At 57.0% G+C, this 23,701-nt stretch overlaps 1 protein-coding gene across 13 annotated transcripts in view; it reads left to right on the top strand.

The window, feature by feature from the left end:
• Dab2ip (DAB2 interacting protein) overlaps window positions 1-23,701 on the top strand; it is a 183,066-nt gene that overhangs the window by 49,929 nt on the left and 109,436 nt on the right. For 6 of the 13 annotated variants that reach the window (XR_013090351.2, XM_076845543.2, XM_076845547.2 and 3 more), the window contains exon 1: window positions 13,544-13,735. The exons of 5 other annotated variants lie outside the window; for them this stretch is intronic. Coding sequence is in view for 7 of the 8 variants with exons in the window: in XM_076845543.2 (XP_076701658.1) it covers window positions 13,612-13,735 (124 nt within the window). In the remaining variant the exon portion in view is untranslated. Of the gene's footprint in view, window positions 1-13,543; window positions 13,736-17,577; window positions 17,705-23,701 lie in introns of those variants that run through there. 2 more of the 13 variants (XM_076845545.2, XM_076845544.2) reach the window with 2 other exon arrangements.

The raw sequence follows: 23,701 nt of genomic DNA, 5'->3' as shown, positions 1-23,701 counted from the left end.
ACCCCAGACCTCAAGGGAAGGGGTCCTGATGGTCCAGCCTCAGGGGAAGTGGCAATAGGGAAAGCAGAGGACAGCCCTGTGGTCCTGCCCAGCCCTGGCTAGCCTGGGAAGACCCTGTTGCTCCACCTCATGAGCTGGGCTGCTGTGTGCTGGCAGAGCTGTGGGACAGTGTTGTGTGTGTGTGTGTGTGCGCGTGCGCATGCGTGCATGTGCAGGAGGAGCTGGTAGAGGGTGGCTGTGGTGTGGGGCTGGCTGGACACCAGCAGCCAGTGCCTCAAGAGGTCAGCAGGTGGAGGAAGAGAGCCGTGAGATCTGAGCATCAAGGGGCACTGGGGCCATTCATTGGATGACACAATTCAGGGCCTAAAAATAATCCCAGACTCAGTATAATACTTCAGAATTTTCCAGGCTCTCTCAGACCCACAGACTCACTGCAGTCTTCAATACCTTGCGAGGAAGTGAGTTCTGTCTTTATTCTACCACCAGGAACATTGAGTTCTAGAGCAAATTTCTGAGGCGCTCCAGGCTAGCTGGTGGTGGAACAGGACCGCAGCCCTGGTCGGCCTGGCTGTGGGCTCGGTGCTGCCCCCTGCAGACCTCCTTGTGTAGGCGCTGTGCAGAGCCCTGGGCACCTGTAAGTGGAAGGAGGAAGGTCTTGGCTTTGCCTGCAGAGGAGAGGCCCACCTGAGGGAAGGGCCAGGCCCAGGAGGGGCAGACACACAGAGGAAGAGCTCTCAGAGGGGTGATAGGTTCCTGGAAGAAGGTCAGGCAGGGGACTGTGGAACCAGGCCTTGAATAGAGAAGGCAGGGCTCAGGGACAGAGGTTGTCCTGTGGGTGAAGACAGGTAGTGGGAAGTGGGTTTAGGTCCAGCCAGCTTGCCACGCCTGGCGTGCCCAGCCACAGGCACCCCCTGCAGGGCCAGGCAGGTGTGCTGCCCTGGGGGGCACATTCGAGAACCCTTCAAAGGACAGTGCCCGTCCCAGAGGTCCTTGGGAGGCACACCAGGGCTGCAGAACCCCCTGGCTGCACCCCAGAGGTCACCCTGCTCTTAGCTGTGTCCCTCACTGTCCTCTGTCTCCTGGCCAGACCTCCTGCTCCACCCGCTCTCATTCTCCCTTCAGCATAAGATGGCAAAGTGACTGAGAAGAAAACAATCGGAGGAAGAGAGGTGGTTGCCACGGAAACTATAAAGTGGAAGCAGAAACTTTCAGGAGCAGGAGGGGGAGGGGAGCAGACCTAGTAGGGGAGCTTGAGTGGGAAGGCCTGGCCCCAGCTACCTGGAACCTCCTGCCACCCGGCCCCCTGGCTGGGCCTCGCTGGGACCCAGGCCCAGGAGGGCTGTGCGGCTTCTCCCAAGCCTGGGCTGGCCAGGGGGCTGGTACCAGAGCCAGGCGAGCCGTTTGTGGCCTGAGGAGGGGCCTCGTCTTCTGCCCAGCTCCTGGCACAGTTCTGAGCTGGTTCTGAGCATACAGCCCACTTCCGCCCAGAGGGCAGGGCTCCCCTGCAGGTCTTCGCATGACGACTTGACTCCACTGTTCCAACATGCAGAAGTGACGCCCGGGCCGACAGTTTACCAGGCAGCTTCCCAGGAGTTCTCTCAGCCCAGTCGCAGGATAGCCCTGGGCAGAAGGTGTGCATTCTCTACACAGGGGCCACTTCAGGATAGGGGACTTGCCCCCGTCACACAGCTGAGGACCCCCAGAGGTGGAACTGCAACCCCCAGGCGGTCAGACCCTAGTGCCTTCTTACTGCCTCCTGCATCCTCTGCTTTTGTGTGGGGAGCTGAGCAGGGAGCCATGAGCTCCCTGTGGCCTCAGACCTTCCTGACCCTCTCTCCAGTAAGATTTCCCCCAGGGAGCTGCCATCTGCTTTCCGGTCACACCAAGGGGCACAACGTTGCTTTTCTGAGGACTGATTTTCCCGTCTGTAAAATGGGCATAGCAGTGCTTTTGGCCTCTGAACGTTGTGGTGAGGATGTGCTGAGATGATTCAAGTCAAGCCTGGCACAGAAGATACCATGGTGTCTGAGCCCAGCAAGCCCCCCCTGCTAGGTAGCCAGGGCTGGAGGTGACCTTGCTTATTGGAGGAGTGCCAGAGTCTCCAACCTTGCCCTAAAATCGACCAGGATGCTCAGGTCACTGGGATGGGCACTCGGCTGCTATGCTCTATTGGAGGGAGGGAGGGAAGAGCAGCGGGGCCCGCGCCCAGTTAGCCCTGAGTGCGAGGCGCTGACCTGCTGTTCAAGCTGGGGTCTGCGATGAGCCCTTGAATCCCACAAGGGCTTGCGGGCCTGCTCCTGAAGCACAGGCAAACCTTAGATCTTTCTCCAGGGAGAGGCCCAGCGAGCCACAGGCATTATTAAACGGCAGAAAGGCAGCGTGCTGGGTGTGAGAGATAATGGGGGAATTCGTCTGATGGGCTATAAATCACGGAATGAGAAGCACTGGAACCTGAGAGGAGGGAATGAAAAGCCTGAGCAGTGGCCGGGGTGGGACTGGGGGCCTCTGGTCCTGTTTTCCCGAGAGCCCGGGAGCTGCAGGGTGCCCGGAGCCCCTGGGAGTTCCAGAGTCTGTGCACCCGACGGTGATTTCCTGATTGGCAGCTGTCGTGTGACTGTGCTGGGATGGGCCCTGGAGGTAGGACCCCCAGCCAGGCCGACAGGACTGACCCTCAGAGAGTGCACCATGTGCCAGGAGAGACAGCTGTGAAATGAGTCATCCAAAAATGTCCTCCTCGGCACAATGAGACGGGAAAGGGGCAGGGAGCTTGGAGAAGAGGGTGCAGGGAGGCGTGGGGGCTGGTGGTGAGTTTGGGAAGGAAGGGGCGGCACCTCTGGAAAGGAAGAATGAATGGGAGTCGGCCAGGTGGCTTGGGACACAGGCCGCTTCTCAAGTGACCACTCTGGGTGTCTAGTGGAGAATAGACTCTGGAGGGAGGAGAAGATGTGGGGGCAGTTGGGAGGTGGGGAGTCCCCGAAGCTTCTCAGAGGTGCGCTGCCCTGGCCCTGGGTCGTGTCTGTAGAGATGAAGAGAAGCAGACACAAGCTCCAAGTCGGAGGTCACGGGATGCAGGGTCTAGGAAGCCTGCGCTGTGCTCTGTGTCCCAGAGGGGTAATAGCAGGAGCAGAGGCATGGAGGAGAGACCCAGGGGGCATGGGCAAGGGTAGGCATAGGCAGTGGAGACAGGCACCGTGGGCTACTGGGGGACATCTGTTGACCGCACTCCTGGGCTAGGACCAGAAGCCAGGGCCCCCAGCCTTGTTGCTCCGGGACACCTTTTTACAAATGCTCCATCCTCTTGGCCTTTGGAAAGGGGGTTGTTGGCAGGTTAGTTACTTGGAAACAAGAGAGGGAGACCGTTTGTGGCGGCCTGGGGTTACCATGGAGGCGGCCGCGGGGCTGAGTCTCCTCCACTCCTCAACCCTTGTGTCTGTAAGTGGGGACAGTCCTAGTGTCCGCTTTTCAGGTTGCAATGAAGACTTGCTGCATTCATGCTGCTTGGCACACAGCGAGCACTGGGTGCTGCCAAGTGTGGGCAAGGCTCTCTCCTCTCTGTGCCTCCGTTTCTCCCAGTGCGTGTGTCTAAGCCTCCCTTGTGACAGCGGTGTCCACTCTGAAGCTGGCCAGAGCACAGGGCCAAGCGGGCCATTGCCTCAAATGGGACCATGTCCCTCACAGTCCTGTAAGGGGACACCATGCCTATCAGAGACGTAAGGGGATCTTTTAATCAGCTCAGACCTGATGAAGTCAGAGGGCTCCAAGACCAGGACAGAGGGTGCCAATCAGGGCTGCTGCCTGGCCTGAGCTGACCCTTTGGGCCCCAGGCTGCAGACTGCATTTGGGAATCCGGGGAGAGAGGCAGAGCTGGAGCCTGCGCAAGCTGCAGCCTGGGCCTCTGTCGGCCTTTCTGCAACACGAGGTTCATAACCCCTGCCTGCCTGTGGGCCCTGGTGCCGAGAAATAGAGCAAGCTGGAGTCTGGAAATGGCCGCTTTGTCTCTGCTGAGGATTCCATGGGGAACTTAAGAGCCCACAGGTGGAACTGTTTGGCTCACTCCTGTGACAACAGGAGGCAGAGACAGGAGGCTCCCATGGCAGGTTGAGACCTGTATCAAAAGATAAAAAGAGCTGGGGCTGTCGGCCAGTGACAGGACACCCCAGGGCTCAATCCCCACTTCTAAAGAAAAATACCCAGGGACCCACTTCCTGCTGCATAAAAATTCATAAAAATTTCTGGAATCTGCCCCAGATTGGCTAAACCTGACTCTCTAAGGTGAGCCTGAGCATCTGCATTTTAACACGCGCCTCTGAAAGGTCTTTTGTTCTTTCTGTTACCAGGGATTGAACCCAGGGGCACTCAGCCACTGAGCCACATCCCCAGTCCTATTTTGTGTTTTATTTAGAGACAGGGTCTCATTGAGTTGCTGAGCGCCTCACTTTTGCTGAGGCTGGCTTTGAACTCGTGATCCTCCTGCCTCAGCCTCCCGAGCCGCTGGGATTACAGGCGTGTGTCAACATGTCTGGCTCCCTGAAGTGTCTTAGAGTCTGAGAATTGTGCTTCTGGATTGTCGCTTTCTCTGCACCATGGAGAACAGGGCCAAGGGAGGGGGGAGCCTTGCCAAGTCACTCAGCAGACTGGGGCTCTGAGCCGTGCCACTCAGGGGCTCACCCTGGGCACAGTCCTAGACACAGAAGTTCTGAGCAAGGGCTCCCCAGTCTGTCCCTCCCCATGGTGGAGCTTGGGGCAAGGACTTTGTCCCAGGGTGCCCCAGCCGGGCAGGGGCAGCCCTGGCTGCGGGTGAGGCTCCAGGCGGCTGTGTGGGCCTGGGCCTGGCTGGGCCTGGCAAGCCCAGCGTTGGGGCAGGGAATGGGCCTGAGTGGGAGTCAGTGTGTGTGTGCATGGAAGTCCGTGTAAGGGTGGTGAGTGTGAGCGAGAGGGCACCAGGAGCGCACAAACTCGAGGTCAGGGAAAGCAGGCCCCGCAAGCTCTGAAACCACCGTCCAGCCTCCTCAGGCCTGGGCTGCAGGCAAGAGGAGAGGGCCATCCATCTAAGGGCGGTGTAGGGGCCTCTGTAGCCCAGCTGCACCTGGTGCTCTCAGGGGCACGAGGACAACTTGGGATCCTTGCCTGTGTCTTCTGGCATTTCAAACAAGGGTTAGCCAGAGGTCAGCCCCCACACCTAACCCGGGATTATAGGCAGGAGTAGGTGGGCCAGGAGCCCCGACTCCAGGCCTCGCCTACTGGCATCGTCTCACTGTGCCCCCAGCTGCTGCTGGGAACAAAGGCAGGACCCTGGATGCATGAGGGACCCCGGGCAAGTCCTGAGCCTCTGAGTGCTGATTCAAGAGTGAGCTGACCACTAGACCCCTCACGGCCTCTGCAGTCTACTTATTCCTCCTCTATTCTTCCTTCCCTTCTTCTTCTCCTCCCCCTCCTCCTCTCTTTTTTCCTCCTTCTGCTCCTCCTCCTCTTTTTTTTTTTTTTCCTTTTTGAGACAAGATCTGGCTAAGTCACCCAGGCTGGATTTGAACTTGTGATCCTCCTGCCTCCGCCTCCGTGTAGTTGGGATTCTTCATGTGCATGGTCGCACCCGGTGGCTTCTTCAGTTTCTAAAAGGAACACAGCTTCACTTTCAGACTTTCCAAGGGCAAGAAACTGGTCTGGTAGTGAGTTCCCCATGGCCAAAGTGTGCCGGAACAGGCTGGGCAGATTTGGCTTCCTCTTAGGCCTTTGCCCGTGGTCAGGGCCATTCCCCCTTGAGCTCCTGTCTGTGTGTGTTCATCACTAACCACTAGGACAGCTTCATCTGGGGAATGGGCAAGTCCCTAGCCACGGGGACTGCCGATTTCCAGGATGACCCTGAACTTGTTTTCCTTGGCCCCAAACTTTCAGCCACTTCCTGTTTGAGCAGGTGCAGAAATTGTAGTCCCCAGCCCTTCCTCCTCCCCCGGTAGAATTTCCAGGTGAAACGCTGTTCCCAGGGTTGGGGCAGAGTCTCACTGTTCTGACTCGGAAGGGGACCTGAGGGGAAAGGTGGCAGAAGCTGTATTGCTTCTTACCTGTGTGGCCTTAGGATGCCACTGTGGGGCAGGTGTGGGATCCCATGGCTCTGGCAATGCTTCCCCCTCCCCTGACACCTTCTGTGGCCCCCACTTGTATTCTGGACTAAACACAGAGGCTGTGAGTGTAGTGTCAAGGTCTCTGAAAGACCCATCAGGCCAAACCCATTTTACAGGAGGGGAGGCCGAGGCTGTGAACGGGAGGAGACGGTTTAAAGGCAGAGAGCGGAGCCAGGGCATTTATTCATCCATTCGTGTGTCCTCTGAGCCACCCCCATGCCAGCTCCTGCACAGAGCCAGGAACTGCACCCCAGCCTCCTGACCGGCCCCGGGCTGCCATGTGCATGAAAACCCTCCAGCCTGCGACACAGGGAGAAAAGCCCAGGTCCAGAGAGGCAGTCTCTTGTCCCTGGTCCCATGACTGCCAGTCTTCAAAAAAGAATGAGGACTTTGAGCCCAGCTCCCTCCACTCACCTCCCTCATCAAACAAATGTCAGGTGCGGATCTGAGCTCTGGGGATGTGGCTAAGAAGGGCCCTGTCTGCATTAGAGTTTGGGGGAGATGATAGGTGGACACAGGTTACACAGATAAGATGGTTTCAGGAGGCTGTGGTCAGCTGAAGAAAATCAAATGAGGCAACAGTGAGACATTGTGGGCAAATGTGGGGGAGATTAGGGCCTGAGATAAGGGGGCCGGGAAGGTCTTGAAGGGGTCATATTTGAGGCCTGAACAATGGGAAGGAGGTGACCATCTGAAGACCTGGTCAGCATGAATGAGGTGGAAGGGACAGCAATGCAAAGAACCTGAGGTGGGACCGCAGAGTCCAGAACCGTCTTAGCCAGTGGCTCCCCCAAAAACCTGCTAGCAAGCTCTCTTAAGAATATAGATTCCTTGGGCCTTTCCCCAAGATTTGGATTCAGGGATGCTGGGAGTGGCGCCCTGGCGTCTGTTTCTGAATGCTCCAAGTGTAGTTCATGGGCATCCAGCCCCGCCCCACACCCCAGGCCTGTCTTAGGAGCCAGCCCCTCTTTTTATAATGGCAGAGTGAGGATCAGAGAGGGGCTGTGACTTATTTGAGGGTGCACAGCCACACAGGGACAGATCTAAGCCTCCAACCCAGTTCTCCTCTCAGGGTTCTGTCCTCACCCCTTTCCTCTTTGCCCTTCTGGAGAGATCCCTCTTGGATCTCTCTCCATCGCTTTCCCCTGATCTCACCCCTCATGTAGCCTGTCCTCAAGTCGCCACCCCATGCTTTGCTCCAGTTTCACAGCTGTACACACTGCACACACTGTAAAACACTTTGCTGGCTCCCACCTCTGGGCCTGTGCCTGTACTCTCTCCGCTCTCCTTCTCTGCTCTCTACCCAGTCACTGCTACTCAGCCTTCCAGCGCAATGCCAGTGCCTCTTCCTCCAGGCAGCCCTCCAGGACTTCCTCCTCCTCCTCCCAGTTCTCTCAGTGCTGATGCCAGACCGATGGACCCAGTCACCATTTTTCTAATGCTGCCACCTTCTCTCCCAGTCAGTCTTAAGTTGCTCTGGGCCAGGAACTCATCCGACCAGCTCTGGGCTGTCCTCTTAAAGAACCTACAAATGAGTGATAAAAGAAATAGCCCAGAGAGGGAGGTGCTGCCCAGTGTATCCCCAAGGCTTTAATCCGCTGCGCTCTTTGACCTTCCCAAGAGCTCATACAGCTGAGGATCCTCAGGCTCATTCTCCCCTCCAGGGAACAGAGGCACAGAGACGTGAGGGCACTGATCTGGGATCACACAGCTAAAAGGCATAGCTGCTCACTCCAAATCCCATGCCCTTTCAGCTCCCTGCCTATGCCAGAACTTCCTAGGAGCCTGCTACTGGGCCAGTTCAGCTGTCCTCCTCATGAGCTCTACAGAGACCTAGCAAGGCCCTGGGTTCTGGAGCCGAGGCCAGTGCCAACCACGAAATGGTTTGCAGATGACCGGGCAGGCCTGCCTGTGAAGGGAGGGGGCTCCCTGACCTCACATTGGGACCATATGCCACCCCCTCTGGCCACCCAGTGGGGTGGAGCAATCTGGGCCCATCACTGGGTGAGGGGGAGGGGAAGAGGCCCAGAGACCTTGAGCCTCAGCGCCAGGCTGGGTCAGGGAGAAGGAGGGGCCTTGAGCCTGGCTGGGGCCCGGGGCCCACCTGGAGCTTGGCAGAATTTCTGGGTCAGAGCAGGGAGAGGAAGTGCAGAGAGAGAGTGGCTCCAGGCCTGGCCATCTGGGCAGACACACCGGCTGTTGGGGGTGGGCAAGGGAGGGCCAGGACGGGGCCGGAGTGTGGATCCCAGCCTCCCCAGGGCCACAGGATTGGACCCTCCGCCTGAGGGCAGCAGCTTGGAGGGGAAGCTCAGGGGCCTGTGGGCAGAATGCACGGGGCGCACGTTGGGAGGGCGGACACAGGCAGGCAGCCTGGGCAGCTGGACAGGGCGAGTCCTGGCTTAGCCTCTCCCCTACACATGACCTTGGGAGAGTCATGCCCTCCCTTGACCCTGCCCCTTCACCTTCAAGGAGCCCTGCTGACCACCCCTCGTGGTGCTGGCGCTGGGTAAGAGGACAGTCCACCCTCTGTGACTGGGGGGTGCCCAGGGTCAGGCAGGGCCTTCCCGCAGGACAGTGCTGTCTTTCTTTTGGGCCACACTTTCCCGGCCCCTATCGCTTATCCTCCCAGGATTTTAAAATTGGCTGTTGGCAGGCACCAGGGGGAAGCTCCTTTTCTCGGGGTCTCTGGAAGAGAGTTTGGGTTCTGGATCCTCATAGACTCTCAGGGAGGTGGCCTGTGAGAACCTGTGGGAACCAGGTCCGAGGTCCAGTCCCCTGTGCTTCCCATCCCCACCCCAGTCAGAATCCAGGCCCGCTCCACCCCAGCGGGAGGTGCCTTGTTTGAAAAAGCACTCACATTTCCTGAGGCTCTGTCTGGGTGTGTTCAAATGTCCACGCTTGACCGGGGTCCCCAGTTCCGCCTGTGGTGAGAGAGGCAGAGCCATTCGAGCCCAGGGTCATCTTGGCCCTGCTGTGGCCATTTTCTGCAAAGGATGTCATTAAATTTGTTGGTGGCTTTTGGGAGGCAGGTGGGGGTGCCCTGACTGGCCTCATGGGGCTTCTCTGCTCTCCACTGCACAGGGCGAGCTGGCCTCCAGCCTCCCCATCTCCCCAGTGAAGGTCCGCCTCTGGTCCAGCCTCATTCTGGAGGCAGGATGGGTACAGGAAGCCGGCACTGCCTCTCAGACGGGTGGCCTCTGAGGGCAGCGGCTGTGACCTGAACCGTGAGTGCCAGGCACCCCCACCCATGCCCCTGCCTAGGGCCCTGAGGACAGAGGTGGAGACTGGCTGGAAGGCGGATGTCTACAGGACCGCCTGGCTGGGGACTTCCCTGCTTACCGCCCCCCACCCTTGTCCCGACAGGAAACGTGACAGGTCTGAGCCCTCCAGACACCCATTGTGTGGAGTCTGGTGGGGTTGTTTCCCCTGTCAGGACTCCCGTCCCCCCAGTCTCCTGCTGTCCCTTGACCAGGGAAGTTTTGCACTGTTGCCCTTCCCCCACCTCAGCATTAAGTCCTGCTCAACTTTATATTGACCTTTGCTTTTGCCAGTCCCCTGGGTTCAAATCCTGGCTCCTTGTGTGACCTTAAGGAACTTACTCCCTTCGTGTCTCCACTATTTTTTTTACAAAAACAAAACAAAAAACATCTGTCCACTAGGGTTGCCGTGAGATTAAGTGAGATAATGTGTGTGGAATGCCAAGGGCAAGATCTGGGGCAAGGCACCTGCTAAATGCAGTCCAGCAACCGTTACTAGTATTAAAGCCAAACTCTGCCCTCAGACAAGCCCTTCGAGGTCAAGCTCAGGCCTCTGTGCTGTTGGGAAGTCTTGGTTTCTGTGATCCCCTCCATGCATGGCCATCTCTCCTCCTTTGGAGAATCTAGGTTTTGAAGATAGATACCTGGTTGCCGATGGTGGTGTTTCCCAATACAACAGGGTCCCTCAGTGTCGTCCAGGCCCTTGCTCCTGGTGCTCTGCTGAAGGAATGGGTGATCCGTCCCAATGCTCGAGGAAAAACTGCTTTATGGGCAATTGAAGGCTTTTCAAAGGTAAATTTGGCCATATGATTTTTTTTCTTCTGGCTCTCTGACTTCCAACCTAACATCTCAGGAAGAGGCGCCATCGCAGGGGGGTAGCGCTAGCCCCCTGGTGTCTGCAGCACCTTCTGACCTGCCCCTGCTTGGCCCCTGGTGAACCCGGACTTCTCAGCCCAGCTCTAAGGCACCCCCATCTCCTTCCCAATGGTGTAATTCTACTTGGTGTTGAGTTTTCTGCCCGAGGGGAATTCTTTGTGTCCATCAGTCCCGGGCCTTCCCAAGAGCTTGGTGGCGGTTGTCCTACAAAAGGGGAAAGACCAGAGGTTGGAAAGAGCCTTGGAGGCTGGATGGAGGAGTGAGACTGGACCTGCAGAGGGGGTGGCTGCTTTGTGGCAGAGGTAGGTGCTCTGACGGTGCTGGGGTTGGGTGACTGAGTGAGCCCTAGTTCCCTGCCTGGGATTTATTGAACGCACACACTTCTAGGTCCCATTCAGACCCACCAAACCAAGCATCTTGAGGAAACCTAGGAATATGCCTGTTGGATAAGTTGGGGTGATTTGGGGGCTGCAGTCTTGACCCCCACTCAGAGCAGCATGCCGTGGAGTGGGGAACTGGACCGACTCAGGAGCCCCTCTGGAGGTGGACCAGGTGGGAGAACTGGACTTTTAGGCCGGGGGCTCTTGGATCAGGCAGGGCCTGGGAAGATTGTCCTGTCTGAGGCAATCATAGGGGGCTGCCCCTGGTGTGTGCGTTGGCCTGATGTCTGTAGGTCTGTCTGTCAGCCACAGGAAGCAGTGGAAGGGATGGACCAGGCTTTTCAGGTGCCCCTCCCACAGCCTAGGCTGGGTCAGGATAGGGAGCTGTTCAGGGGAGGAGGCCTGGGGTTCCTGTTCACAGCAGGAGGTGGGGGTGGCCGAGGGGCTGGGTGGCTAGCTCCACAGCAGGATGGATTCCAGATGCTCTGCTGGGCTTCCAGGGAGCTGTCTTTGTCTGCCTGTCCACCACAGGGTCCTGGGCCAGGAAGCCCTTCCCCCTTCCTACACAGCACCCAGCCACCAGGGTAAATAGCCATCCTATCCCTCAGCCAGGAATTCACTAGCTGACTCCCCTCCAGGCAGCTAGGCCAGGGGTCTAGGTCAGGGGTACCAAGCCTCTAGGTAAGCAGGGAAGCTGAGGTACAGAGGATCCGAGATGCTGAAGCAGAGACTGGGCCAGACCTTTGGAACCCAACTGTTTACAGATGAGATCCTGAGATGGGCTTGCTCCCTCCCTCCCCTCCACACACGGGTCTGAGGCTTCCAGTTGGGGGGCAGGCCAAGACCACTTGTCCCCAGCACTAGTCAGAGTTAGCAGCAAGCTTCCGAGCTTCCATTCCCTCAAAGGAGCTAGAACTGGGCCAGAGGAGCTCCGGCCCTGGGAGCAAGATTGTCGTCCCCACTCTGAGCAGGACTTCCTGGGGCTCCTCATCCTGCACCCTGGTGGAGATTATTTGTCCTCTGGAAGCGTCGGGGTGTGACTGGGTGGCTTCTGAGCCCCACCTGCATGGGTGCTCCTCTGGGCCCTGGTGCCTTGGCTGGAGGAGGCGCCTGCTAGGAAGGCCCACAGCTTGGAGAGGCACCTAGCAGCTGGGTGCAGGCTCTATCCCGGGGTCTCTAAAGCGGTTCCTGTGCGTTTCTGCTGTTGGAATGAGATGGAGCAACGCTTAACCCAAAGAAGGCTACTGATCTCCCCGTGGACACTGTGGTTTTCCATCTTTCTGTGGGATTGGCCATTATTCTGGGAAGAGGGGCCAGGGGAGTTGATGGCTCTGGACTCCCCAGACTGGGTTTGAAGGAGCCTTACCCTTCCCGCCCCTCCCCCCTGGTCCTGGGAAGGCGCCTGGCTTCCAGCTGTGGTCCCAGCTCCTCCTGACCTGGGCCCTCCCTCCAGGCTGAGGAGCTAAGGAGGGGGCTTCCCCAGTGAGGAGCAAAACCCGGCCCGGATTCCCACCAGGCTGCCCACCCCTCCAGGCCCCACCTTCCCTTCTGTTCTGGAGGGAGACACCCAGACAGCCTCAGACACTGACCTGCCACCCCTGAGTGTGCATGTCGACAGCCCCAGGCCAAGGCCCCTTGCCTCTGTCACTTAATGAGTGACTGATGGAACTCAGACTTCCCTTCGCGGCCTCAGTTTCCCCTTCTGTCCTTGAAGGATAGGTAGTTGTTTTAATAATTTAAAAGATAAATGTTGCTGAGGGGAGAGAGAGAGATTGCTGATGGCCGGGATGGTCAGGGAGGGCTACAGGACCTAAAAGGGTGAACTTGGGCTCCATGGAGAAATGGAGGCAGGAGCGTTCCTGATGGGTGTAGAGCGAAGAGAAGGGAGAGGCAGGTGAGATGAGGCTGAAAGGTGGTCTGGTTGGGGCCATATTATTGGAAGTCCAAATATCAAGGAAGGAAGTTTGGACTTGTTTCCCTTACACTTTGGGGAGCCATGGAAGGTTCTTGAGCTAGAGAGTGAGAGACTTTGAGAAAGTTTTTCAGGCAAAGCAATAAAGAAAGTGGGGTTGGCACTTTCCTTTCTTCAGCTCAGCTTATGGTCCCTGGAGTAGCCTGGGGATCATTCTACCCTGCCCTCAGGCCTGCGGAGCTGCTGACCATGCCCAGTTGGAGGACAACTAGGGATCTGTGAGGGTTTATTTGGGGAAGGGTCCAGATCAAAAGGGACAAAATGTACAGCTTTGGCAAAGGCCCCTGAAGTTCCTGATAGTCTGGACTTTTTGTGTGCTTGAGATACACACCGTGATCTTAATGATGTAGGAATACCGTTTGTATTAGACGGCAGCCTTTAAAATGGAGAGATTAGACAAGTCTCCTGCAGAAAGGGAAGGCTTTCCACTTGCCTGGGCCAGGGGGCCTGTGGAGCTGTGTGTTTGCGGGAGGGTTTTCAGCCCAGTTCCTTCCCTTGGGACAGGAACCAGCCTGGGCCATCAGCCTCTTTGGGACCCTAATCTAAGGTGGCTGTCCCCGTAGCTGTGCCCGTCTGGCTTCCCAGCAGGCATCCTTCGGGGCCGCTCACACGCGGGTGTGCACCGTTCACACCTGCCCGCGCGCTGGGCTGCCCCTTGCGCCCCGCGGGGTGGGGTGCACCCCTCCAGGGGTCCCACCTGGGGTCGGGGGCACTCCGGGCCGCCTTGCCCGGCTGCTCCAGGCCGGGATTTCTCCCGCACTGACTTTCCCGGCCGGTGCCAGCCCGGCCTCCCGGTCCCCGGCCCCCGTCGCGGGGCCGGCTGCTCGGGGGAGGGACGGGGAGGCGAGGGAGGAGTTTGGGCGACTTTGTGGGGCAGCCTGGGCCTCGGCGGCGGCCGCGGCGCAGCGCAGCGCGGGAGAGTGCGGGGCGCCCGCCGGGCGGTCCGGAGCGGCCGATGGGGCCCGAGTGAGCGCCCAGGCCCGGCCCGGTGCCCGGCGGGCGGCAGCATGTCCGCGGGCGGCAACGCCAGGAAGAGCACCGGGAGGTCCTCCTACTACTACCGGCTGCTGCGGCGGCCCCGGCTGCAGCGACAGAGGAGCCGCTCCCGCAGCCGGACCCGGCCTGCCAGGGGTAGGCGCCACCCCGACCCAGACCCCAGGTCCTCCCTACCGAGGGCCGGGGGGCCAGGGACCCAGGGCCCCCTCCGCTCCTCGCCGGGACCCTAGTCCGCCTGACGTGCAGGGCCCCAGCTTGCCCCTATCCTGCTTCTTGGGGAAGTCGAGGCCCTGCGAGGACAAGGGACACTGGGATCCAGGGCCTCTTTCCTCCGCCTTTCAGACCGCACCTCCTTAGTGGAGGGGGTCTGGGCTCCCGTCCCCTGGCTGCGCTGCCCAAGCTTAGCCGCCATCCGGCCCTGAACTTCTCTCTTTCTCAGGGACTTAAGAGGGACAGGTGAGGTGGAGGAGTGGAGCCTCTGTCCAGGACCCCCCTGAGGGGTCCTTGCAGAAGGTTCCTCTTCTGAGCAGCAGGACCAGGGAGGGGGAGGTGTGCCCAGCAGTTTCTCTTCCAGTAACAGGATCCTCGGCTGGAAACGCTGTGATCCTGGGGACTTCCTTCCCTGGCTAGGTGGGAGGCGGAGGCCAAGGGGCCCCGGGAAGGCTGGAGCCCTGCAAAGCCCCATGGGGGTGTCCCTGAGGTGGGAGGGAGGAGGGGGCCAGGTTATCTTGGGGAGCAGGCAGGCTGGCTCTGTGCCTAGCCTGACCACGGAGCGGTTTGAGCAAAGGCCATGCCCAGTCTGGCAGGCCCAGGGGGTCTAGATTCCCACGGGCCTGTGACCTGGGCCCCCTTGTCCCTGAACTTCAGTTTTCTTGTCAGTGTGAGGGTAGATGAGGCAGACAGGCGGTCCACATTTGGTCACTTCCCCCCAGAAAGGGGAAGACTTTTCCCTCAGTCGGGGAAGAGCGATGAACAGGGCTTCTTCAGGAAGTAGTGAGTTCCCATGCACACAAGAGTTCAAGTTCAAGGCTGGGTGTGTGCGCAGGTGTGTGCTGGGAGCTCCATACCTGTGGGTCTCTCAAAGCCTGTGATTCTCCTCTGCCCTTTACCTTTCCTGAAACGGCCTCGGGCTACTCCCAGACCCCAGATTTGGTGTGGGAGACCAGAGATCTGGGTTTAAGCTTTGTGACTTTGGACAAGGCCTTCGGTGCCTCAGTTTTCTCAGCCATAAAATGGCAGTAGCTGTAGGTGAAGGATTCCTGGAGGAGACAGTTTCATGCTGTGAAAAATGGAAATCGTAGAAATGTCCGGTTATGTTCTGGCCACCGGGAGCTCTCCTGCACATACCCTGACCTGTTCTATGGGATGCTCCATCCTTGACTGCAGGTGTAGGGAGTACCCAAACTCCTCCTTCCGTTCAACCAGATGGTGCAGGGGACCATCTATCTATACGTCAGGTTGACACCTGAGATCCAGCTCCAAGGCCCGAAGGGTGCCTGAGTTCTGCTTGGTGTCCCATCCTCCTCACAGCCTTGCTGGGAGTGGGAGGGGACTGTCCTGGAACAGAAGTCTATCTGGGGAAATCAGAGAGTGCTTCACAAAGGAGGTGACATTTGGAGCATGCCTCGGATGGATCGGATTTCCTTTGGCAGGAGAGTGAATGAGTCAGGTCTGGGTTCAAATCCCACCTCTGCAGAAAACTATCCTTTGGCTAGTTACTTCTCCAGGCCTCAGTGACCTCGTGTGATAAATTGAGTGCAGAAAGCTGGAAGCCTGTGCCTGGCTAAGGACACAGATGAGGGTGAACTGTTGTCCTTTCCCTGCTAGAAGGAACAGTGTGCAGAAGACAGGAAAAGGACAGTGTCTTGTGTGTGGACCAAGTTCATCCTGTGATGGGGGAGGGCAATGGAGAGGAGGGGATAGCAGAGGACAGAGTTTGGCCCTAATCAAGGACCTTCAATGATGGGGAGTCACTGCTGGGTGAGACCTGCAGGCAGGGTGTGAGGCAGAGGCTGGGGCTCCTGCCCTCCTTGGCAGAGGTGTCCAGTGCTGCCATAGCCCTCCTTCCATGAAACCCTAGCACTTGACCCTGCTCCAGGGCCACTCCCCATCTTGAGGACAGAGCCCTGCCCAGGTGGTAGCTCAGGCTGGGAAACCACCCTTGGCCTTGAGGGACACCCTTTTCCCCATGGTCCTTGGGGTTTGGCCCCACGGTGGTGGCACCAGACTCCAGAGGAAGGATGGCACACAGCACCTCAGCCTGGGTCTGGCCCTCTCTGGTCTCTGCCACTAGTACGGAAGGAAACCAACCAGGAGCTCAGGCTGTGTGTGCTCCGAAGTAGGAGAGTGCAGGGGAGGTGGTTGGTGACAGGGACCTCCAGATGGCCAGGCCAGCACCTCGGAGGATGCTCCCTACCCCTCCCTGTCCCCTACTCCTCCTCTGAATGGAGGGGAGGGGGCACACTGCTCACCTGAGAGCAGAACACTGTCCCTGGCAGGGCTGCAAATGAGGGACAGGGCTGTAGCCACCTGGGCTTGACCAGTGTGGGGCAGATAAGCTAGGCTGTCCCTTGCTCTGGGCCTTGGTGTCCTCGTCTGAAGAATGGGCACAGCGAGCCTTGTGGTTGTTTATAAAGCTTGATGATAACAAGAGGCCAGAACTGGTGATCTTTGCATGGTGAGGGTCATCTGGCCATATCACATTGTACCTTGTGACCCTGGGTCCTCTTGAAGGCTGGGCACGGCCCATGAATCTGAGGGGTCTTGTCCCTAGAAAAGTGTCACCAGTATCTCCCCACCTACCTGCACTGGGGTTAAGGACAGCTCTGTCCTTTCCCCTGACCCTGGATAAATTCATGGCCCTTCATTTGGCCAGCAAGCACCTTTTGAACACCTACTGTGTGCTGGGCTTCTGCCTGGGTGCTGAGGGTACATGGGGATGAATTGCCCTCTCCAAGCCCCTGTTAGCTGGGGAAGCCAGCTTTTGGGGTGCACTGGGGCACGGGGCCCTTTCTGGGGAGTTGAGCAGTGATAGGAGACATACAGGCTCTCCTCCCAGCTCAGCCATGACCCCTCTGGCTCTGGTACATCCCAGGGCCTGGGGAGCTGTGTGCCTTTCCTGTCAGGGCCCGCTGGAGGCTGTGGGCCTCAGGAGGGGGGCCCCAGGAACCTGCAGTACACTCTGTGGAATGAAGGCCAGGAGCCACACAGTGGAACCCAGAAGGGCTGGGGCTGACCTCCTGAGGGGGTGCCCCCCGCCAAGGCTCAGAACATGGCAGTCGGGTGATCCAGTTGCTGGGGATGGCCTGGAGACGTAGTGAGGCACAGAGGGGCTGTGGCTTGTCCACAGCCACCTTCATGGAACTCAGTGTGAAACCCACGGCTGCTGGCCTCTAAGATGGAGGCAGGGTTGGGAGCATTGTTGGATGCAGCTGGCTCCTAACTGGGAGCCCTGGGCAGGGAAGGACCCCTAAGCAACCGCAGCAAGCACAGGAGGCTGTGGCCTTTTCAGGGGGTCCTGGCTTCAGTGAGACCTGCTGAGAGCCTCTGGGGCAGCAGCGTGGACCCCCTGAACTGGGCAAGACTGGGAAAGCCCCGAGGTTGGGAACTAGTTGTACCTTGTGGTCCTTAACCCTCAAATGCCCCCGGAGGCCCATGGCATAGTTTTGGCTTTGCCTTGGATGAGACTGCTGAAATCCTTCTACCCTCTGCCACCTCTCTGGTCCTCTGTTCCTGCTAGGACACAATCCTGCCTCTGGGACTTGAACCCAGCTTCTCAGACCATCCTCACCCTTACATACCTTAGGATGTGGGGAGCTCACTCCTATCGTGGGCTGTGGTAATGTTTAAGATGGTGCATGCTGTTTGCCGAGTGTCACTCAGCTCCCATTGGTGAGATTAACTCAGCACTTGTGTCACCTCTTTAATGCCGAGAACAATGCCATGAGGTAGATACCAGTATCATCCTCATTTTACAGATGAGGAAACTGCAGCCCAGAGAGTGAAATTCTTGCCTGCGGTCACACAACTCAGAACTGATGGAGCCACACCCTGCCCAGCTCCAAATCCTGAGCAGGCAGAGCTTGAGGTCAGACCTTGGCTTCGGTAAGGCCTCCTGCTCTCTTCCTATATGGTTTGCACAGTCAGCAATTCCATCTGCTGTTCATGGCCATCACTTCCTACAATCCTGGCTGTTACTTGGTGGGGGGGGGGGAGGCAGGGGAAGGGACTCATCTGTAGGTAGTCATTCCTCCTGGTTGGTTCCTCTACCTATGTAGAATAGCCCAGGAGGGACCCCTCCTTCCCCAGGCCCAGCCCCTGTGCCCCTGTACCTAGTTCTCATTCATATTCTGCTACCGGGCCATTTCCCTATGCTGTTCACAGGTCCCAGGGCTTCAGCCCTATTTCTCCCCTAAGTTCCTTAGTGATGAGTGGAATGTTCAGGGTCCCCTGGGGTGAGGCCCTCTCCCCAGAGCTCTCTAGGTCCTGAGGGAGGCTGGAGTTGCCAGTTAACCTGCTGGGATGCCAACCACTTGGCCTTTGTGTTCTGGACTGTCCTCATCCCCTTTAATAACAATAGCTCCCTTTCATCGAGTTGAATGTGGGCCAGCCCTGTGCTGGGGACCTCGCCATCTCACATCTGAGGTTAATTCTCCATCCTCCCAAACTAGGGACGGTCACATTGGTAGGTGAGGAAATAGCTCGGGGTGGTATAGGTTAGGTGTGAGGTTAAAACCGAGGCCACTGGGCTGCAAGGCTGCGCTCAGAGCCGCCCTGGGAATCTCAGTGCAGACCACCTTCATTGGTTGGTGTGACTCAGAGCGTGATGGACCTGGGGTGTTGCTTGCTCTTGATCTCAGCAGGGTAGGTGCAGCGGTCTGGTTCCTGGGAGCTCGGTCTCTGCCCCATTTCATTTTGCTTCTGTATTTACTGAGACCCGGTGGTAAAGAGAGGGACAGGGAGCCTGCTTCGCTCTGCTGCTGATATGGGGGTCCCTTGCAGCTCCCGCATCAGGAGCCAGTGGTTCCCTTTGACAGCTGGGAAAACTGAGGCCCAAAGAAGCTGTGGCCGCTTGCCTGAAGTTCCCTAAAGATGCTAAGGAAAGATACGGTCTGGAACCCAGACCCCTTTGCATCTTATTTCAAGTCTTGGTTCCCTTTGTCCCTTTTTCCTAAGATTAGCACAGAGAGGGAAACTGAGGCAGCCGGGTTTTCTTTGTTGTTGTTGGGTCTTCTCGGCTGTGGGATGGAGCTCCTGCGTAACTGGACAGGGACACGCTCACATCCTGGACTCCATACGTGTTTTGCTTTGGAAATGACATGCAGCCTTTTGACTATTTTTAAAAGAAAAGCAACGCTGTGATATTTCCCTTGCACCTTCCTCTCGGGGCCACTTGGTTAAATGTCAGGAAAGGGAGAGTATTTCCTGGTCAGGAACATTCGGAGCTTGCTGGGAGCTGAAGTTTTGTTTTCCGTTAAGTAGGTATTTGGGGAGTCGGCTCCCGCCCCCCCCCCCCCTCTGCCATTCCCGGGAAGGGAAGGTTGGGCCTGATGGTGTCAGGAGGGGGGTCTGAGAGCTGGTGGTGTTTGGGAGCCGGCTCTAGGAGTGGCAGGGCGGTTATTTTTAGCCATCCCCATCCAGTAGAGGCATTTCAGCGTTTGTTCAATATTTAATTATCCATCTGAAATTGGCCCACGTGGCCTTGGGTTTGGAAGCGGCTCTCTGTGCTCTGATTTCCTCTGATTGCATAAATAAGGAAGCAAGGGGGATGTCAATGGCCTTCCAAATAATAATGGGGAAAAAAGGAGACTCGGTAACTTGCAACGGACAGTGTTGGATCTAGGTCCAGACGTGCCCTCTGTACCTAGCCGTGGGCCCTGCGCTGCTGGGTCTGTGCAGTCAGACTTCACAGCTGCCTGAGTGTATGGGAAGCGGGTTTCCCGGCGTCACCCCTTTCCTGTGTTGACTTTGACAGCTGCTGGGTACCCGCACGGTGGTTTGGGGGATTTTTCTTTTGCAAGTCTTGTTAGCTTTTATTTCTCTCTTCTCTCTGACAGGCAGGAGAGGATTGGCGGCACCCGGGCTGTGTGATTTCTTTTTTGAGGCCCGTGGAGGTGATGGGCTGACATGGCTGTGAATGGAAAAGGCAGAGTGCAGGCAGGAGGATGGGGGGGTGTGAGCCTGGCGCCCCTCCCCAGAGCTGCTGGCTGAGGAGCTGGCAGGCAGATGGGGCGCCTTCCTGGTGTCCTCCCCTTGGTATGGAGAGTTGTGGAGCTTGAGTTTAGAGACTGGACACCAATAAACTGGCAATCTGGAATAATCTTAGGGAAAAAAAAAGGTGATTTTTCTTTCCACTTATACATCTATTCTGGGGACACTGATTTTGGTTCAGGAGTGTGGCCAAGGCGGGGGTCCTGAGTGGGGCCGTGTGTACTGTGTGACCTCAGACAAGTCACTGACTCTCTCTGGGCTCAGAAGCGTACCTAACAACTAAATGCGGCCCAGTGTCAGATATCATTCGGACTGGGTGGCTTGTCATTTTTATCTGTCCATCCAAAGCCTGAGGGGCTGGTCACAAATCTGTTAGGACTGATGTAAAGGTACGACAAGACACCCGTGGGGATTGGAACCATCCAGATGGTTCCTCGGCATCCCCAGAGGCTGCTACAAATATAACTGGTTTTGAGAGCAGCAGGGCTTTCATGAGTCACCTACTGTGTGCAGGCTCTGGGCCAGGGGCTGCCATGACATGATGATGTAGCCAGCCCCTTCCTGGTGGCGCTCAGAGTCCCAGGGAGGGTGCTGTGATCAGGTTAGCAGATGGTGTGATGGGGAAGATAGTCAGGGCCTTGAGTGGTGACCAAGAGGCGTGGCCCCCGCCACCAAGGAAGGACTTTGAAAATAGCAGTAACAGCCATGACAGTGACCTCTGTTCCTTGAGTGCCAGCCGCTCTCCTGAGCCCTTTATAAGCACCATCGCATTCAGTCCTCATGGACGCTGTTACCTGCTCCCTTTTGTGGAAGAGAAAACTGCAGGTCAGGGTGGCCGAGTGGCTCGCTTGCCATCACCCAGCAGCCGAGTGACAGAGTCCGGTTGGTAGCCCTCCCTGTACTTAGGAAAAGGACTTAGCAACCAGCAAGCTGCCCTGGGGTGGGGGGGAGGCTAGAGTGGGCAGCAGAAACCACCGTGACTGTCGGCCAGCTGGCACAGGGAGGGAGGGACAGGAGCAGTTTGGAGTGGGTGTGGCATGGCCTCTGGGGCCGGGTCCTGGAGGTGGGGCCAGAGGTCTTTCACACTCCTCTAGGATGTGCAGAGACGCGGGGCGGGGTGGAGAGGCTGACAGGTTTGGATGGACTCAGGGCACACTGCACGCCCTTCCGAGGACTAGTGCTGGACTCCTGCTGCCTGTAGTCCCTGACCTGCAGCAGAATCACGGCCCAAGGCCACCCCGGTGAGCTTCCCACGCCACCCACCTCACTGCAGTAATCCTCTTCAGTTCCTCCCCTTCATTCTGAGGTGATGGTCTTGGGAGTCAGAACATTTTTTAAATGAAGTACTGGGCGGCCATCTTTGTATTGGGCAGGACAGACGCTCAGGGCCCATGTTGCCCACTCCTGCCTCATGTTGCCCGTGGTTGTTTTTTTTTTTTTTTTTTTTTTAAATAAATAAACAAAATAAAGGAATCGCATCTATGGATGCAATTTATTTTTACGTGGAGCTGAGGATGGAACCCAGTGCCTCACATGGGCCAGGCAAGCGCTCTACCCCTTAGCCACAGCCCAGTCCTGCCCTGTAGTTTTTATTGATAATAAATAAATGAACGGGTTCCTGAGATTCCCAAAGGATAGGAGCCTGGCACTCCTAAGAAGCCAGGGGTCACCTTTGAGGTCCGAGGGCTTGGAGCTGCTGGTGGGACCAGGCTTTTGGAAAGGTGTAGGGAAGCGGGCGGGGGGTCAAGGCAGAGAGGGTCGGGGGGAGAGGGGGCCCAGCGGCCTGCTCTGGATGCTGGTGCTGCGGCCTGTGGCAGGTGGAAGGTCCTGGAGCTGGGGTGGTCCAGCAGCTGGGGCAGGGTGGCAACGTGCAGCCCTGGATGGCGGGTGAGGGGATCTGGGAAGAGCTTGGGGGTCCCATGTGCCACCCCCACCTCGGATCAGGACCTGCTCAGGGCTGTAGGCTGAGCCACACCCAGGGTGAGGCCCAGCACCTCCCGCCACCAGCAGCAGCTCCCAGGCCTTCAGGGACCTGACCTTCAGAGGACCCTGCTGCCCAGAGGAAGGCCCTGAGTGTGCCGTGCCTGGAGGGGCTGGGACAGCTTCACAGGGGCATTCCAGAAGGGGCTCTTGTGTGTCACTGAAAGTCCCTGGGTGGTGTGGGGTGGGGACAGACCCCCAGTTATGGGCCACACTCCTGCATCTCCTTTTTTCCCTCTTTTTAAGGACCCCCCCCCAATTCTGAAAAGGACAAAAATAATAGCTATCTGTCATAGAAAAAGAAGCAAATAAAAATCGTCTTTAATCCCAACACTCACCGAGAAGTTCTGGGAACATTTGGGGATTATTTCCAGCCTTTCCCTTTCTTTCCTTAAGTTTTTGAAAATCCTAAAATATTTGGAAAGCATGGAAAATCATTGTGAATGGCATTGCAGGTATCACCTCTCAGACGACGCTCCCCTCCCATCCCCTTCTCTTTCTTAGAAACAAAATGACTGAGAGACAGCAGGAGTCGTTATATGGCCCACAGGTCAGACCTGTTCCACGCCTATTCTCACATGGCTTGGGAGCTAGAAATCGTCTTTGACATTTTTAAATGATTGGAATGAAAATTAAAAGAAGATTGATCTTTAAAAGATTTTTGGTACTGGGGATAGAACCCAGTGGTTCTTAACCACTGAGCCACACCCCAGCCCTTTTAAATTTTTATTTAGAGACAGGGTCTCAGTAAGTTGCTTAGGGCCTCGCTAAGTTGCTGAGGCTGGTTTTGAACTTGCCATCCTCCCGCCTCAGCCTCCCAAGTCACTGGGATTAACAGGTGTGTGCCACCCAGCAAGAATAATATTTTTAACATGTGAAATTCAAGTTGAAGTGTTCATAATTGAAGCTTTATTGGGACACAACCTTGTTCATTCATTTATAAATTGCTCCTAGCTGCTTTTCATGCTGAAAAGATGGCTTCTCAAGCCTGAAATATTTGCTGTCTGGCCCTTTAAGGGGAAAGTTCCCTGGCCCCCAGATGCAGCTGTAGCCTGGCTCCTTCCTCAGGAGTGAAGCCAGCTGCCTAAAGACGGTGTGTGTGTTGCCTGCGCTTTCACTACATGTGCATTTGCTTCCAAATGTGTAGATTGCATTGTGTTTTAAAAACAGACAGAAATCACACACAGCAGAGAGAAGCGCACAGGTACCTTAAGGAGCCCTTATTTTCCCCAATTCCAGCAACTCAATGAATGTCAACTCCGCTGTCCTGGAAGAGGCCTGCAGCTGTAGAGAAAGGGGCAGAGGAGAAAACAGAATGAAATGGAGAGGGTCCTCCCACTACAGACTCAATTCCTAGAAGTCCTCAGAGTGCAGGAAAGAGAAGCCTTCAGGCCCGTGCTTTGGTGTGGCCAGGAATTTCAGGGTTCTGAAAGAATGGGAATTTGGGGGGTGGGTACCAAGGAGTGAATTCAGGGGTGCTTAACCACTGAGCCACATCCCCAGCCCCTTTTTTGTATTTTATTTAGAGACAGTGTCTCACTGAGTTACTTAGGGCCTCACTAAGTTGCTGAGGCTGGCTTTGAACCCACGATTCTCCTATCTCAGTCTCCCAAGTTGCTGGGATTATAGGCATGAACCACGGTGTCCGGCTAGAAGAGTGGGAATTCTTTATAAATGAGAGGCTTCTCTGGATGAGGAGTTGGGAGCATGTGATGTTGAGGGCGACTCTTAGTAGCTGAAGCAGCGGGGTAGAGCTGGTGACAGGGCCTATCCACAGGCGTTACACTGGACTAGTGGTTTTCAACCAGAAGTCGAGGTGCGAGGCCTTGCCCTGGCCTTTCCGACAAGCTCTGCACAGGATCCTGGGGTACAACAGGAAAGAATGAGTCTGGTCTGCTTCTCCTTCCCACC

This window comes from Callospermophilus lateralis, chromosome 2 (genome assembly GCF_048772815.1).
Source record: "Callospermophilus lateralis isolate mCalLat2 chromosome 2, mCalLat2.hap1, whole genome shotgun sequence".
Lineage (NCBI taxonomy): Eukaryota > Metazoa > Chordata > Mammalia > Rodentia > Sciuridae > Callospermophilus > Callospermophilus lateralis.
This window is presented reverse-complemented; position numbering and strand designations above follow the sequence as displayed.